Genomic DNA, 17337 nt, shown 5'->3' on the forward strand with positions numbered 1-17337 from the left:
CCATTTTGATTTAAATTATAATCTTTGATGCTAGAATTTCCTGGATTTTGTGTGAAATCGGAAAGTTATTGAAGCGTGAAGAGGATGATGTCCAGTTTAGGAGGGTTCATGCTCATGGTCCGTGCTAGGTCATTTTTAATTGACAATAGATACAGTCTCTTATGTCGCCAAATTGGTGTTGCCTATGAATGAGAAGTGGAAAATACGATAACGCACCTTCATCATCATTGGTTTACTAGCAATTTTATCAGTTCAATACACCACAAAAATGCGATACAATGAAAAGACAGGAAGATGTCGAAGCGACAAGGAGTAGTCTATGGAATCTGACACCCACCTTGGCCTAGGCGATGTAAAGAGGAGGCATGCACACTGAATGAAAGTAAAGAAGATAGTATAGATAATATAGTATATAGTATAGGAAAGCAAACTTTAAGCCCGCAGATAGCGTCAACTTTATTCATTTGCTCATTACCGACACTAATCGACTTCGTGGTATTATATGAGAAGCGATAGACCGATGGAATATAGCGAAAATAAGTTTTAACTTACCCATAATTTGTTTTGTTGTGAGTTATGTACGACAGAAATCTCTATGTAACTTCATGGGGATATAGCTCAGTGGTAGAGCATTCGACTGCAGATCGAGAGGTCCCTGGTTCAAATCCGGGTGTCCCCTTCTTTTATTTTCCTCTTAGTTCGTATACTTACTTTCAACTTTAAATCATTTATTTATTTTGTTTCTCATTTGTCCAAGTTTTTCTTTTATCCATTGTTACATCCTTCAATAATACTACATCCTTATGCTTTATATCAGAAATCATCCGAGCGCAACGTCTTTCTGTGGTGGTCATTGGCAACGGTTAAGATCACACAGGAGAGATTGTAGACGAGAGCTTCGCGTTTTTCTATTTCAAGTATCCGGCACTGTGGCCGTGAAAAGAGACGAATAAACACAAGCCCTGTGAATCTCATTCATTTGGTATTACGTTGGTTACTTTGCGCATAGGTCGTAATTGTGTGATTCTTGGCAGATTTCGGTAAGCTGGTATGCAGAGATCAAAATTTATCGTAGCCAAGTTCCAATGCGCAAAGCGCAACGGGGTGGTTCGATGAGTACAGTAGGGTATACGGTAATTAACATTCTGCTGACGTGCTGAGATTTACTTGTTCTAATACTCCACGCGACAACGTTACTTTTGAAGTTTCGGTTTTCATATGATTTTACTACCGTACCAATTAAAATATTGAAATGTCATTTTGTTAATACCATCTAGGCTAGGGAAGGCTGCAGTCCTAATTGTTGTTAAATGTTTTGTAAATCTAACCCACGACTTGTTTTAGATTCCAAAGTCGAATAATATTGGTTAATGGTCCAAGTATCTGAATTCTCACTTCGTGTGTGTGATAGTATTTTCTATATATACAGATACAGCTTATATTGTCTCTGCGTTGTGTCTGCATACCATGAATGTTTTGAAACTATAAAAGATAAGGAATCGAGACGACTTGGTTATAAGTGTATTTAATACAACGTAATACATAATTACCATCCATCTCTCGGCTTGGATATTGTTTCGATCGTTGGGATTGATACCTGAAATGAAATAAGCCAGGCTCGCTATTTCGAAGTTATGCTTCATCACCGTTACGTTCCTTTCCGGTAAAGATCCTGTGATCATTTATGATGGATGGTGTTTGCATTTCCACGATACTCGGTATCTATGCTGAAAACTCTACCACTGGTTTCTCAACACACGTAAACTCAAGGCAACGTTCTCCGCATGTAGTAAAGGCTGTAGTAACTCTTGTTGCTATTTGATTAGTTGTTCTTCGATGGCGTGTATTGGCGGATAATAATATTCGAGGAGATAGACCGTAACGATCTCCCGATACTTCTGAACTATGTTTACGATGCGACCGTCAAAAAGATTTTATAGTAGCTCCTTCAGAATTTACGGAATGATTTTGGTTGATATCAACAAATGTAGAATACATTGATAAATACCATTCCTTATTCAATTCACAGCAATGCAGAGTCATACAACGCTTACAAGGATGAATTGTTTTGAGTAAAGTCGTTTGATAACTTTTGAAATATGATATATTGTTTCATAGGCGGAGCGTATGACTATCCGTCCCTTGTTATCGCAGACCACAAGTAGAGTACCCTTGCCACGTCAAACTGTGGATATTTTTGTTTTCCGATTGCACATAGAAAAGAAGTTTGGGATAGTGTTTTAATACAGCTATCACTGGTTTATATCCCACAGCACGAAAGTTAACGAGACGTCGACAGTCTTTATTTCATCGTTATTTTACAGATGGATTGTTGAGTCTTAGTCGAACTAGTATGCCACCCCAGGAAGTTACGTAGAGTTGTCGGGAACTTTCGTTAACTGTGGCTACGCATTGAAGGATACACCGTTTGTGTGACGCGATATCGGCAATCGCTACCACGGAACATGGCGGTCACGGCCTCGAACAGATTAGAAATCTTGCAGATATACAAATTGCTACAGTCCGTCCGACAGGAAGATACGCCTCAAATCGCAAAACTATGCACCCAAGGTATTCCAATGTAAGTACAACGCGCGCATCTCTTACGTTCAATTTTAGGTACCAAATGCTGTATGCATGCTGGCCATTGACGGGCGCCGGTATCCTTACGGTGAGTGCTATGCGAACTGCCAATTTGTACGGCGACGTAATATTTAATTCAGTAGGCCAGTGGTTCTTAAGCGCAGACCCGCGTCAACTTCCTGGCCGACCCGCCAAATGTTTCAACTATGTTCTTAATTGAAAAACGTACAATAAAAAAAAGCAACAGATGTATGATTACATCAAAGTTTCAGTACTTTGTCGTGGTTACATACGGGATTGATTTTGATATTTGACAGTTCACGGGTCCGCAATATTATGTATTGACATTTTGCCGGTCCGCAAGCCGAAAATGTAGAGAACCACTGCAGTCGGGTACCATTGCCAGGCTCGGTCTTTTAGCGGAGAACGCATCATAACGAGGACTTTCGCAGTCCACGACCACACATTGGATGATGTCTGCAACAATGTAATCGACTGCGATTATGCTTTACTTCGGAACGCCTGATTATACAATATTTCGCCACGTGATCCGCGTAAGAGGTGTCTTAAAAGGCCTAGAATTAGGCCGTGCTACAATTAAGTCGGCAGATACGAAATCAAAATAAAGAAAATTGACCAGGTGTAAATTACCATTCTACTCGAAATACACCATGAATACCACAAGCAACAACAGAACTTGTGATTACGATATTGCGTTCGAGCTACGGCCAATGCTAACATGATTTTCATAAGCGAGGGCAGATTTTTATCAAATAAGTGCAAAATGATGATTGGTGACCGGTTATTGACCAAGAAGGAATCATAGGAGGCATTACGATGATTAAAACCACAACTCGTTCCAGGCTTGTAAATTATCGCGAACCCGAGGACGGGGAATGCGCGCTGCATCTGGCGGCAAAGTCGAACAACGAAGCTATGGCGAAGTATCTACTCGGCCTAGGCGCGCTGACCGATGTACAAGATTTCAAAGGTAAATTTTCAGCGTGCTTGCCAATCATATGCTTGTTCACCGCCTAAATATAGTTCCAAGTCTCTGGTAACGCAGGTAGCGCAAGCTACGTAAATAGTTCAAATCCAATTGTAACCTGAGTTACCTGACACCATCGAGCTACTATCACTTCCATTATCCCTTACCAACATAGAAGATTGTATGACTTTTCTCTTCAATACTACAACTACAAGTACGCGCGCCATTAGCACATGAATACTAACATGACTTTACAGTTTACATTGTCTATAATCGCGAAAACGAGATGGTAAACATCCCTTTGATCAGTCTTAATCTGTATTTTATAATATTGCCCCGCTGTCCGTGTCTAATCGCGGAAATACAGGTTGCGTGTCAGGCTTTTCTTGCTAACTGTCAATGGATCGGAGGTCGTCAAAGTAATCATTGATGATACACAAGTAGAATTAGAACTCAGGTAGAAGTAGATTTCCACGTAAAGTATGTATTCTAGGCCTAGTTTTGCATAAAAAACTGAAAACTGCGTAATAGAAGTAGCCTAGTCTAAAAACCATAGCCACTTGATTGGGTAGGACTCTAATGCAAGCAAGTACGCCAAACGAAGCGTCATCTCATCTGGAAAGTGATCTCACAATCGCAATTGACTGACGATGTGTTTCAGGACGCACACCAATCATGAAGGCCGCAGAATACGGACATGACCGTACCGCCGAGTTATTGGCAAAGTCTGGTGCGGATATGCGAATACGAGATGAAGAGGGAAGGGGTAAGTTACTGCCGGCAGATGGGGGCTGAAGGCTCTTTTGCCCTCTGTAATTTTAGTTTGGGGCATTGTCACCTCACAATCGTTTGTCATATAGCAACTTTGACGTCATAAAATTGTTGAAACATTTTTTCCTTCAACATTATTTCCTGGCTGCTCTGGTGTTCTTGCTTGAAAATTTGGTACATTTCTCGTATGGGATGACCAAGTTTTGTAGCACTTTTTACTACCGTAATTGTTGTGCTCAAATACACAGACCGCATCAACTTAGTAGTAAAGCACTCACTTATTGTGAGTACTCAAGTAAATAGCTATTGGTCAAACAGTGTTTTTTTCAGCTACTTCTGTTTCAACACTTTTCAAATACTGCATACTTTCTCAACATTGTAAATTTTGTAAATTGAAATGGTTTGATCACGCGATTGCGTCATGCTCATGAGTGAAATTGACACAATTCGGGACATTATAACGCCTGCATTGCTGACGTGTCTTAATTACAAACTGTGTTGATTCTTACAATACTATTAACGATTGATTGTTAACTAAATTGTGGTTAAATATATGTGAGATAGTATTATAAAATGACACATTAAATCTCTTGGCTTCTATATTCGTATTTGTGCTGTGGTTAGTGACCTTCCAACCTTTATGGAGGCATGTTATCACAATATCATATCATAGTGGGGTACATAACTAAACAATCCATTTAATAAAGTCACTATTGAATATGAAGGGTATTGTACTGTTTGGAGACAATAGATATCTGGCATGACAACAATGGAACAAAGGCCCCCCACTCATCCATTCTTAAGTGTGTGACAAGGGGAGGTAGGAGTGTGGCCAAAATGCCTCTCATTGTAAGAGAAATGACTGAACCTATGGAACTGCGAAAGATCATATCTTACGGATTGGAATTGTTATGAATTCTACACATTAATACTTAAGACCTCATAAATTTTATCTTCCTTGGCGGCATGATTAATGTGTATGGTGCGACAGTTGGATTTAAGTTACCTAGGGTGATGGTTCCAAGTATTTGTATTGATTGTATCCATTAAGGTTCATGGCTCCACGTTTATTTACACTAGTGTTGTACTTCTGCACTATATTCCATTAGAAGCTAATATTTAAGCTTTCATAAAATAGCATATCGGTATTCAAACTCATTCTATTGACACAATCCCGAGCCTAGTTTATATTTGTTTCTCTGGCGTTGTACTTTACCTGATATCATATCAAGAATGTTTGCATTCGAAATCCTTTACAGTATCTTGGGATTTAGGTCACACTTACTACAGCTTCACTGGGAATCACTAGGATTTATTTCAGATGTCGTATGTTGTCAAGAAATCTCATAATATGATTTTTCAATCCATCCAATTTTCAAACTCTTATAATTAGGGCGATTTTTTTTTTACCTTAAAAACGAAAGATTTTGACCTAAAAAATCTAAATTTTGACATTTTTTGACCTTAAAAAACTAAATTTTGACCAAATTTTGACCTAACGTATGCAAATTAGGTGTTTCCCCAAAAAATGTTAGTATTTTACGACTTATCCTCATTTCTGGTTTGAATTTTCGGTCCTTACGAAGTAGTTTTCCCTGAATTTACTTATTTGACTCAAAAACTGACAAATTTTTACATGACGAAATATTATTTTAACAAAATCTGGCCCTATGATGAATTCCAGTACATGATGCACTATGGTGAAAATAATTAAAATTTGTTGCAGTACAACGATAGATACTTTTCTGCATTCTCGGTAGGGATATCTAGATATCTAGTTCTAGATATCCCTGATTCTCGGGTAAAAAATGTCTGTCTTTACTAAGTAGCTTGCCAAGGATGGAGATATGGCGAGATGGCGTAGTGGGATAATCCACAGCTACAACACCAATATGTTTTATTTTCTAGTCCGAGCGAGGTCGACTCCAGAATTCCTATCCAAGTGTTGAAGGTTTATCTAGGTTCCTCCTTGTCATCTCATCCGCATAAGCGGTGTCTTACACAAAGCATAGAAGTGGGCCGTGCTACAAGTCGGCAGATACTCGGCGGATACGGAATCGAAAATAAGGAATATCGGTCTGGTGTAAATGAACATTGTAGTCGACAAACACCATGAATATACAAACAACAACAGCAAGAAGAATGGAAAAAGAACGTTCAACTGTAGCAGCTATTGGGTGGCAGCACTGAAGTTGTGCGATGCGTACACTGCTGGTGACACACCGTGTTGCTTCATTCTGACAATGATGTACATCTCAATTTTTGTAAGAACCATGCAATGCCCACGCAGTCTTGCTTCACTTAAAATATTGCGGTACGTTGAGCATAACACCGTGTCAACCTATTTGTTTCATTTGACTGTTTATGATTCACAATGTGCAGTCAATGCGCCGTCTGCCACGGTAGGCCTATAAAGTAAGCTACAAACTATAAAATGTCAAACGATAAGTTCTCCGATTGCGCAAAATCTACGATACAAATAAAATGCAGGTTGCGAAATATTTTGATAATTTTGACATTTTTTGACCTAACGCTAAAATTTTGACCTTATTTTGACTTTTTTTTACATGTCAAAAAAAAATCGCCCTACTTATAAGCTTCAATTTTGTGTTACATCTGGCTCGTTCACAAGGGGAAAGAAATTTATGTGCAGGGTACTAAACAAATTTATTTTTGGATTAGGCTACATCAAACTAGCCCACACCCAAAATGATGAAAAGTGAGATGGTACTACATCACAACCAAGGATATCTAGATATCCCTGATCACAACAAATATGATAACTCTCAACCAGGGCATTAGCACGGATATTACAAAAAATATTGCTGTAATTTCAAAGTTTGAATCCTGCTTTTTGACCTAATTTTCCAAAAACGATGCTAGATTATTCGGGAGTTTCATCTTCCTACCTAGTTTCATACACCTAGGAATCGCCAACATGTTGCATCAATACACCAAAGCATTTGGAAACAGTATCTCCGAGAGGCAGTACAGATAGTATCCTCATTTTTACGAGAGGATATTGGATTATTTTAGATCAAAATCTTGAAAAACCCAACTGGGCTATTTTACAGTAGAAGGTTAAATTACTGTTGTAAGTATAAATGTTCGACTTGTCATATTATACAAATTTAAATGAACAATGTAGCACACCAAAAATTATGATTGAAATGAACATTTTCCTTGTCTTTTCAAGATAATTCAGTTGTCTCTGTGAAATCTTTATCAGCTGAAAAGCATCTCCTCTTCTGCACAGTTTGACTGCATTTTGTGTAATCAATCACCAGCAAGAGCAATACATTGTGTTTTAGATGCCATGTTTTATTGCCTATGCCCGACAAAACGTCACAAGAAATGCTTGGACATCGTTCTTGCCCACTCTGCCGATTTGGAAAATGTAACGGAAAATGGTGACTCTGCACTATCGGCTGCATGCCAAAATGCGGAGGAAAATGAGGAAATGTGTCTCATGCTTTTAGAAAAAGGAGTCAATCCAAACGCCGTTAACAAAGTAAGATTTTAACACTTGGACAAGTCCATTCACAAATGGAATCACAGTGTTGACATTGTCAACATTATATTGTTCTCGACATTAAGATAACCGGACGTAGCACGTTATCAGTTGCTTGCGATTCCCACTGTGTCTCCGTCATTAAAGCTTTACTAAAGCACGGAGCTGATCCAAATATTATTGACAAAAAGAGTCGGTCACCATTACATTTCGCTGCGCAAAAAGGCACTTTCGAAGGCGTTAAAGTAAGGCTGCTTGATTGGTGTTGATTAATGTGATCGTATTCTCAATGGGTTTTCCTAGAGCTTGATGTCGTATGGTGCCGATTGCAACGTGATCGATAAGGACGGAAATAACCCTCTACATTATGCTGCTGAAGGAGGATTCGGAAATATTTGCAAATATCTCTCACAAAGAGGTGGGTCTCACTAACAGTGATTGGTTGATAATAAAATTTATTTGTAAAACCGATTTTTGGTTGGCATCATTGTCATTTACGACAGGTATGTGCAACCTGTGACTCTGAGAGAAAAACTGTTCAGCCCACAAGGAAATACTAGTTTTTTAGCCTGGCGTAATCTAGTATAAGTGTGCTAGGAGAAAGGCCTACATAAAACAATAAAATCAACACAGACAACGACAGAGATTATTGAAAATTGTGAAAAAATTTCTGGGTGTTACACTTCATTGATTCACTACCTGGTATTTCAGATCGCTACATGTAGTCTGACATCAAATTTTATTAAGTTTTGTTATCGCCGTTACCAATTCATAGTGAGATGGTGGCCCAATTCCCTTCTAACTCAATCCTATAAAGCCCACTGAGATTGGATACTTGTCAAAAAGTTGCACATCTCTCATCTATGGATTTGTTGCCTTGGACCATAGGCTATGGTCTGGGGCAATCTTGATGATCAGTCTGGAATCTTGATGACATATGTAGCTGGCAACCATACCGACAAGATAGCGTAATGGTGAAGCGTCCAGCTTCTTGATCGGTAGGTCGTGGGTTCGATACCCGGCCGGGTCAGACCAGACCAAAGACCTGATTAGTAACACTGGTATCCATGACTTCCCTGCTTGGCGCTCATGCATTACTGGGATAGCATGGAGGGGTGGTGCATGACTTAGAAAGCCGTAAAGGCTATATCTGCGCTTCCTTGTCCAGCGGCATATGCACATCATGCACTCATGGTATGAATATGCACGGATCGTGTGTATGTGTATCATGAGTCGGGGTATATGCCGCAAAAATATCAAGGACAAAAATAAACTACGTCCTTTCCTTTCCATAGAAAAAGAATACCGGGCTTGGATTATGTTTCACTTGAGAATATGACACTTGGACCTATTTAGGGCGAATGTCTTATTTACATTAATATTCACGAAATCATTCATTATTCACACGATCAATTAGGTCTTATATTAAAATTGTTCCCGATATCCAGAGTAGATCGTATTCTTGTAAACACACTAGCGCAAAATTAACAATGACGACATCACCGCATATTTTCTACAATATCTGCTACAACACGTTGAACCCTCTTCAGGATGCAATCCCAAGCTTAAAAACACAGACGGTTTCACTCCGAGACTTCTCGCGAAAGAGAAAAGCAACAAAGACGCCGGCAAAGAGCTACGGTGAGTTGATCATGCTCGAGATCAGAACCATTTAACTTTGGCACCGACATGACTGAAATTTATTGAGCAGGAAAGCCGAGAAGCTGTTCACCAAGTATTCCAAGCCGGGAATGAAAAATCCTAACGAGCCCGAGCTTGTGATGTTTTACGACTGGGTTCATGAAAGACAAGATGATATCAAGCTACAGCTTGAGAAAGAGGTAAGAAGATTTGGATACAAGTTTCAATATATTTTATATATGTATCACTGACAGACCAAAATAGTAAACGTGATTCATTCTTTGCAAAATGGTTTTTAACAATGCTATGTGAAGTGATTGTTATTCAAAATTTAGGATGTCCATTCATAGTATTTATGATAGGTATTTACCACCGTAAATACTATTTTTTCAAATCCAAAATCTTGTACCCCAATAACTTCGCTTCTACTGGTTGGAATTGAGCCAAATTTGTTGTAAATCGTTTTTTTCAGACAACCTAACAATTTCATGGGGTAGCCAGTAAAATTTAAAACAATTTGATATATATTTTTATTAAATAAATCTGAAACTTTTTGCTTATATAATAATGCTTCTATAAGTTGGAACTGAGCCGAAATTGGTGTGTACCGTTGTTTTTAGGCAACCTAGAAATTTTATCAAGTCGCCAGTAAAATTTGAAAAAAACAAGGAAATTTTCAGCAACCCTGATGTAGCCTACATACAGTCTACGGGAGTGCGCAGACGGTATCACATTGTATTGCATCACCTGCATTGCCTTGGCAAAATGATATCTCAGTAAAATCATCCATTCATTAACGATATGTTAGTAAACTCATAATAGTCAATTGTTGTAATAAAAATATCCTACCAAATGTTATTTATGGACTTCCAATCCGCCTGAGAAACATGGTAGATTCAGAGTGTGCGCTGTGCAAACCATAATTAGATTAAAATAGACCAAAGACGCAGAGAATTGAGTATGTCCACTACCTATCATCAATTACTACCAACATAGCTATTGACGCCCTACGCTGACCCGCATTTTGTCAGCATTACCGTGAAATAATCTCTGTTTGAGTAGGGCTGGACAGAATCAAGTAAATCGCCTCTCACTACCTGAACCTGACGCGTATCACTACAATTGGGCCTAATACTCGATTCAGATTAGAGTGCTCAAAGCGTTGTGCCCATTCCTACGTTCAAATCCGATTGCTTGTTACAGATGCTTCCCCCAAGTCGAGGGGGCGAAGAGGAACCGTCATTGACAAAAGGAAATTTTGTGAAACGAGAACATTTCGAGAAAGTCATGGTGAAATTAGGCGCCCCGACGCTGGAGGACGACCAGAAAAAGAAAATTTTAGAGGCAAGAGACTTGACAGGCTATTTTTTTAAAAATATTTTGATAATAAAATAAAATACATATAAATGTTTAATAATTATTTTTATTATTATTTACCGCTATTCATTATTTTTTATATATTTGTTTAATTTGGTTTATTTTCTCTCAGTTTATTTCATTTTTAATAACAAATTAATAAAAAAAAATTCATTTTAATATTATTATTTTTTATATAACTATATCATTTTCCTCACAATTCAGGTGCACGACAGAGATCGCCGGGGTGTTTTGGAGATTGACGAATTTATTTCCGGCAAAAAATATATCGGAAAGACGTATCTCATGACCGCTTTCGCAGGTACAATTTCCTTTCCCTATGCGGCACGATGGAAAATACTGCAAGTTTTTATTTCTCAGGTAAGAAAAAGAAAGGAAAGAAGGGCAAAAAGGGACGGAAAGGCAAGAAAGGTAAAAAATCCAAGATCCCGATGCCGATATGCATTACGGACGAAGGGCCAAGGCGTGCGGACGGCGGACCTCCTTTGGTGTACGTCGAAAAGCAAGTCCAATGGACCGATACGACAAGATTTAACAGGTGTGTTGTGAGTATGAGTCATCGCACTTGTGGCTGAAACGATATTAGTTTCAGTAGGTACGGTAGTTTTGTTTGGTTCTGCATGGAGTCTAACAGCTGATGGTTTGCGTCTCTAACAACCGCTGATTTTCATCTTTGGGGTCGATTTTGGGAGTTCCCGTGTTCTGACCTGGAAAAATGTGTGTATTAGGAATCAGTGTTGTAATAACTTTCAGATTTTGTTAAATTTTGTGGTGTGGCTGTCAGCTATCAGATTTCCATACGTTTTAATATAGTAACCAGCAAAGATAGGCCAGTTGGTAATTTATATCACAAAATTATGACACCACAAATGGAGGTAGTGTAAACTGCTTGGTAAAGTCTAATAATGGTATATTGGTCCAAGATGGCATTGCTTGTAGAAGTTCAGCCCGGAAAGAGGCATGGTACGCTGAGTGAAATAATACAACATTTTGCAAAACTGCAGCCAAACTAATATCTAAATACTGAATAACATCCTTATAAATATCTTGCTGTTATTCCTCCTTCCCTCTGAACCTTCTACTATTGGAGAACCGTCCTTCATATCTTTCTATTGCAATATCGTCAATAATATGGCACAGTCAATACATGCCAGCATCACTGAATGGATGTTTTTACTCCCTTATGCACATGCACAGCGAAGACGTATATCTTCTACTGATATGGTATCCGGCATCCCAATCTTAGTAAGATTGGTTAGAAGAAATGTGAATTGAATTGAGTGACAAGGTGTACCCGTGCATGGTTTTCAATGGCATTGACTTTATACTGAAATCCTGTATTTGTGATGAAATGAGATGCGTGAACACATCTTATTGTCTTTGTTCAGAGATCGTCCTCCGAAGCATCCGTTAGAAGATGACAGTGCGTGGTATATTCATCGTCCTGAGAGACAATTCATGAACATCACAGAAGCCGCGAAACTGGGCGATTTGGACAGTTTGAGAGCGGCATTCAAGGTAGGCTACATAATCTAGTGCCTGAGTAATTCTACTACCGTCTATTGTGATGTCATGACAGTAGTAATGATTTGAATGGTTCAAATATTTTTGTGGTCGAAAGGACAACGATACCAGGTACACATCATCAAAATAATTTCGTATTTCTGAACCGTGACTCTTTCATAGCGCTTTGCGGCCATGGTGAGAGTCAATCGTTAATTGACGTAAATATCATTCCGTGGATATTACTAGCCTTCTGCAACAGGTTTTTCGATATTGAGCTACAGTCAAACAAGGTTTTGAGGTTCCAATAGTGGCAATGCTGTATTGAAACTATATCTTTCATTTATAAAATATTACTGTCGACGGGAGGACGTATATTCTCCTTACTTGAAAGAGAATCAACCTACTTCTAGACTTTAATCACTACAATTGATACTCGACTTGAATTAGAGTGCCCAGCCATAGTAGCTTGTTCAGAAATTCATTCAGCGATCCAATATTAGGGTACTTCACTCTGAAGAGCTGGTAGCTTGTATCGCAGTTTGTATTATGTTTTCATATTGCAGAACGGCACACCGGTCGACACAAGAGACAAATACTTCAAAACTCCGCTGATGGCTGCCGCTGCAGCTGGGAATTATGAAATCACCAAGTATCTTCTGATGCAAGGGTAAAGAGTTTTTGTAGTGGTCAAACTGATATCTTTATTCGCTTTTAAACTGTAACAAAGATATAGCTTTGGTAGAATAAATTCTCTGCCCGAGTTGAAAATGACGATTGGGAGTTGAAGCACCTTTGTTGTTATACAATGTTCTAACTAATTCTCCACTAGTTGTTGACGATTACCTCTGAAGAGTTTCAGCCGAAAATATCGGGGTTCATTCCAATATGAATATACTATTCAATTGTATATTGAAGTTCTGTACCTCCAAGAAGTACTTCAAATATTGCATTTTTGTACATCATATTTATTGTTCCTTGTTGTGGTCTTCGGTTGAAGACTGACTGCCGCCCAACTGCAGCAAATTTTTATACAGTGATTATTTCCTTTATTTGAATCTTTTTTTGCCAAACCTTATTGACATACAATTGTAGTGTGTGAATGTGCCATAAACTCCCTTATAACTACAGCTGACTTGAATGTGGTCATGTCACTGTGATCGTCTGTTTTCAAGTATTGGTGCGAATTTGCTTTGACTGAATAAAATTGGTCAGTCTGGCTTTGCCGCTTATGAAAGACGATAACGCAGACCGTGTGAGTTCCTGCGACAAAATATGATAACTTCCTTTATATAGATTTTGCAATCCACTATGACGCCTCTCGCCAGATATGTACTTGAGCTTTTTATAGAATAAGTCTGCAATGGGGCTTTGCTCGGTAATATCCATCTCTTCTGTTTGCTCAAGTATCACTACCAAAACCTATCCAATTATTAGTTCTGTGTTTACCAGACTGTGCGTCCATAAGTGCACTTCACGTCATATTAGTAACCGTCCTTTTAATAACGGAGCAAAGTTGTGTGGTTAAAACATACTCGACGCCAGTGCTTTTACCCTTATCTCTTAAAAAAATATTCAGGGATTAAAGGCAAATAATGCCTTATCCGATGGAATGGGTATTCTGCAGCTTCTTATTACTTTTTCAGGGCAAGTGTCGAAGCTCGGGATAACTTTAAATGGACTGCTTTGCATCACGCATGCCACTCTGGACAACTCGATATTGTCAAGGTATGGCCATCAGTCACTGAACGAATAGATATGAAAATTTCCGATTAGTATTTTATCCTGTTAGTTTAATAATGCCTACGTGTGAAGTCTCAAGCGGAATATATTGGAATTAGGTTTGCATTCACCATTTGTGATCGACTAACTGTGATTAGGGATCAAGTCATTGTAACCTGTCTAGTTAAACTGGTCTTGGATCACTCCTGTGGGTGGCGAATACTGAATATATCAATTACACTGAAGCATGTCCCCATCATTAGGTACTCTGCCCCATTCACCCTGTTTCGATCACAATAAAACACAACTATGGTTTCATTTGCATCTCATTTTCAGCGTTAATGATGAACCTATTGTCACAAAATTTGGTGTGGTAAGATGTGAACAAAGTCAGTGTAATATCCACAATATTACGGTGAACATGATCAATTGAACACACAGTATGGTCTGCTAGTTAATAATGATTACTGACATAGTGACTTTTCAATAAGCTTCATTTGAACGTTAGTTGAAATCATCTTCAGAAGTGCAGAAGTTGGGCATAAATCTCAGTACATGTTGAGCGATCTGTTCATCTCTCCACATAGGAGTTGGCGTTCGCTGGTTCTGATCTTAACGCCATCACATGGAATGGAGCGACGACATTGATGCGCGCGATTGAAGGTGGAAAACCGGAAGTGGTTCGATTTTTGCTGGATTGCGGTGTCAATGTACTCCACGAAAACAAAAAAGGTGCAGTACTACTTTCCAGCTCAAAATGTAGCATAGTTTTGACTACTTTCATCACTTGCATTTTGGGATATACTTATTTTGCTGTTACCAGTGGAATTGTAATAACAACTGGGCGAACATAGCCCTGTCTCACGGTAAATGAATATATTTTCGAAAATTTCAGCTATTTGTAAAGTTGTTCGGGATTTTGCGTTAGTCATGAAGATACAACATGCTATTCTGAAAATCACTATCTCAACTATACTGCTGAAAGTATGCATCCCCTCGACCAAATTTGCATTTTAAAACTATATATAATTGAGTGCTGTCCAGACCTTCATTTTATACATCTACTTGGAGAAGTTTTGACATGTTTGGAAAATCGCTACTGTTACTTCTAGTTGAGTAGAAACTTCTGCTCTAGTACCAACGCTTTCTACATTAACCACCACTGATACTGACATATCAATGATATGTTCTTGTTCAGCTGCCCGTAAGGAATTATTGCTTTGTTATGTAACTTCTCTGATCGATTTTTCAGAAAAATCAGCTTTGGATGTGGCGCGGGACTGGGCTGACAACGAAATCTATTGGATGATCAAGGACGCGTATGATGCCGCCCCAAAGCCTAAGACCAAAGACAACAAAGGCAGTAAAAAGAAACCTAAAACGCCTTCAACTCCCAAGCCTCTCACTATCCCGCCAATACCGCAGGTGTGTTTAAAATTTTTCGTTTGGTGCGCAGGCATATCATAAATTCAATATTATCGATTACCAATTGGGTAATGAGATTATACTTTGCTATTTCAGGGCCACATGACCGCTCCTGCGACGCCAGCTAGTGCTGCCGCTCAGCCAACATCGTTGCTTCAAAATATTGAAAACAACAAAGAAAATACACATCCAAATATTGTGCGGATTGAGGTTAGTAGACCTCGCCCATATAAGCGCCCGCACATTGTGTGCAATATTACGGTCTTTGATAGTAAACCGTATCGACGTGTATTGAAGATGCACTTGTTCGGCATCACGTCAACAGGCTGCGTCTGGTTGCGCGTATTTAGTATTTGTTCATTTACTTGAATAGTATCTCATGCTTTGGACATAATCGCAGTGGTGCGCTTGCTGCCTCGCTGTATAAAACAATATTTATAAAATCTCTACGGTCAATCTAGATAGCAATAATGGTGATTGACTCTGGCCATATCAATACGAAGATAAAATGCAGTCAAAATTCGGGTGAAATTTTGTCTGGGTATTCGTTTGTTTTGAAAATAGCGTAATGAGTTGAAACAGCCCTTTAACGGTAAATAAGCATATATATTATGATCTCTCAACACAATCTTTTTCGTATCGACAGATTTTAGAGCCAATCGTGGAAAGCTCTTCCACCGACTTTGCTAGGAAGGGAACAATCCTCGAATTAGCCAACAGTCTTGCGGCCGGAGGCGGCGTAAGCAGAAAAGATGACGCGACGTACACTCCGAGAAACGTACGCTCACAACTAAAGTACTTTTATAGTAATAAAAGCAACTCATCACCCTCGAATCTTTCTTCAGGCTTGGAAAGACCAGCCGACGACGCAAGATTTGAAACGGGCCAAGGAAGAGAAACGAACGAGATTCGGTTTCGAGGTCGATTTTGAAACCTACGAAACACCGCTCGAGCAGAACATCAGTCGCGTCACAAAGGTCGTCAGAGAGCAGCCGGTGAATTGACAATCGTTTCGATCCGAAAACGCTAACCGATTACTTGCAAAGGCTCACCTGCGATGCTGAATTAATCATCCTTCGACACCGTGTGCCAAGACAGGACAGTAGAGAATTATGTTTATTATATCAAGAGAGTAATTTATTATAGTTTTTTACGAATGCCGTTATAGTTTTTACAAAAGTGTTAGTTACGTTATCACTCTCATAGCAACTTGACGGTGTTATTTCAATTCTATGTAGACGAACATACACTTTTACGCGATTCAATGTCTGTCAGACTCCAATTGACCACTGAAATCCGTGTATGAATTGTCTGTGTTGTAGATCCGAGCTGTATTTTCATGTTCTCAAGGGCACTTGCTATACTGCCGCCTGATGTAGAATTGTCACAGATCTGGTAATCTCAGTGTTTGTAAAATGTGTTATAAATACGGTACATATGACACATATATAGTTCGTGGTATTTGAAATATTTTGAAAAAATAAATACAGAATCGTTCCATTGGTGCCTGTAGTGTGAATTCAGGATTGAGAACACTTAAAATATTTTATATATGGATGGTAGATTTGCGATACAAACTTGAGTAAGTTTTCAAAACTAGTCTGCTTGTGCAGGCAACTTTTAACAACAAAGCTTGAGTAAAGCTTTCTAAATAAGTTTGGTTGTGGAGGTAACTTTAAACAGAAATCACACACTGAGTTCTCAAACATATATTTGCAATGGGAGTTGTTTTGAAAGTATATCTCATATGTTAAGCAACCATTAGGCCAGTAGTTCTCACCAGGGGGTCCGCGAAGCATTTCCAGGGGGTCCGCGA

General features: G+C 38.9%; 1 protein-coding gene and 1 non-coding gene across 2 annotated transcripts; both read left to right on the plus strand.

The window, feature by feature from the left end:
• Positions 1-607: 607 nt before the first annotated feature.
• Positions 608-679, plus strand: Trnac-gca (transfer RNA cysteine (anticodon GCA)). Its single transcript has one exon. It is a non-coding gene; the product is annotated as a tRNA-Cys (tRNA).
• Positions 680-1575: 896 nt separating this feature from the next.
• LOC145450122 (ankyrin repeat and EF-hand domain-containing protein 1-like) lies at positions 1576-17021 on the plus strand. The gene is made up of 19 exons (XM_080328607.1): positions 1576-2581; positions 3447-3574; positions 4233-4337; positions 7654-7853; positions 7940-8098; positions 8157-8271; positions 9404-9494; positions 9565-9694; positions 10698-10838; positions 11076-11172; positions 11232-11409; positions 12260-12389; positions 12941-13044; positions 14021-14102; positions 14684-14828; positions 15349-15521; positions 15618-15731; positions 16168-16299; positions 16367-17021. Exons 1-19 carry the CDS (start codon positions 2466-2468, stop codon positions 16523-16525), a joined length of 2499 nt encoding a protein of 832 aa, XP_080184733.1. The 5' UTR covers positions 1576-2465; the 3' UTR covers positions 16526-17021.
• Positions 17022-17337: the final 316 nt, after the last annotated feature.

The sequence above is a fragment of the Botryllus schlosseri genome, chromosome 11 (genome assembly GCF_051294905.1).
Source record: "Botryllus schlosseri isolate E-star chromosome 11, Bs_hap1, whole genome shotgun sequence".
Classification (NCBI taxonomy): domain Eukaryota; kingdom Metazoa; phylum Chordata; class Ascidiacea; order Stolidobranchia; family Styelidae; genus Botryllus; species Botryllus schlosseri.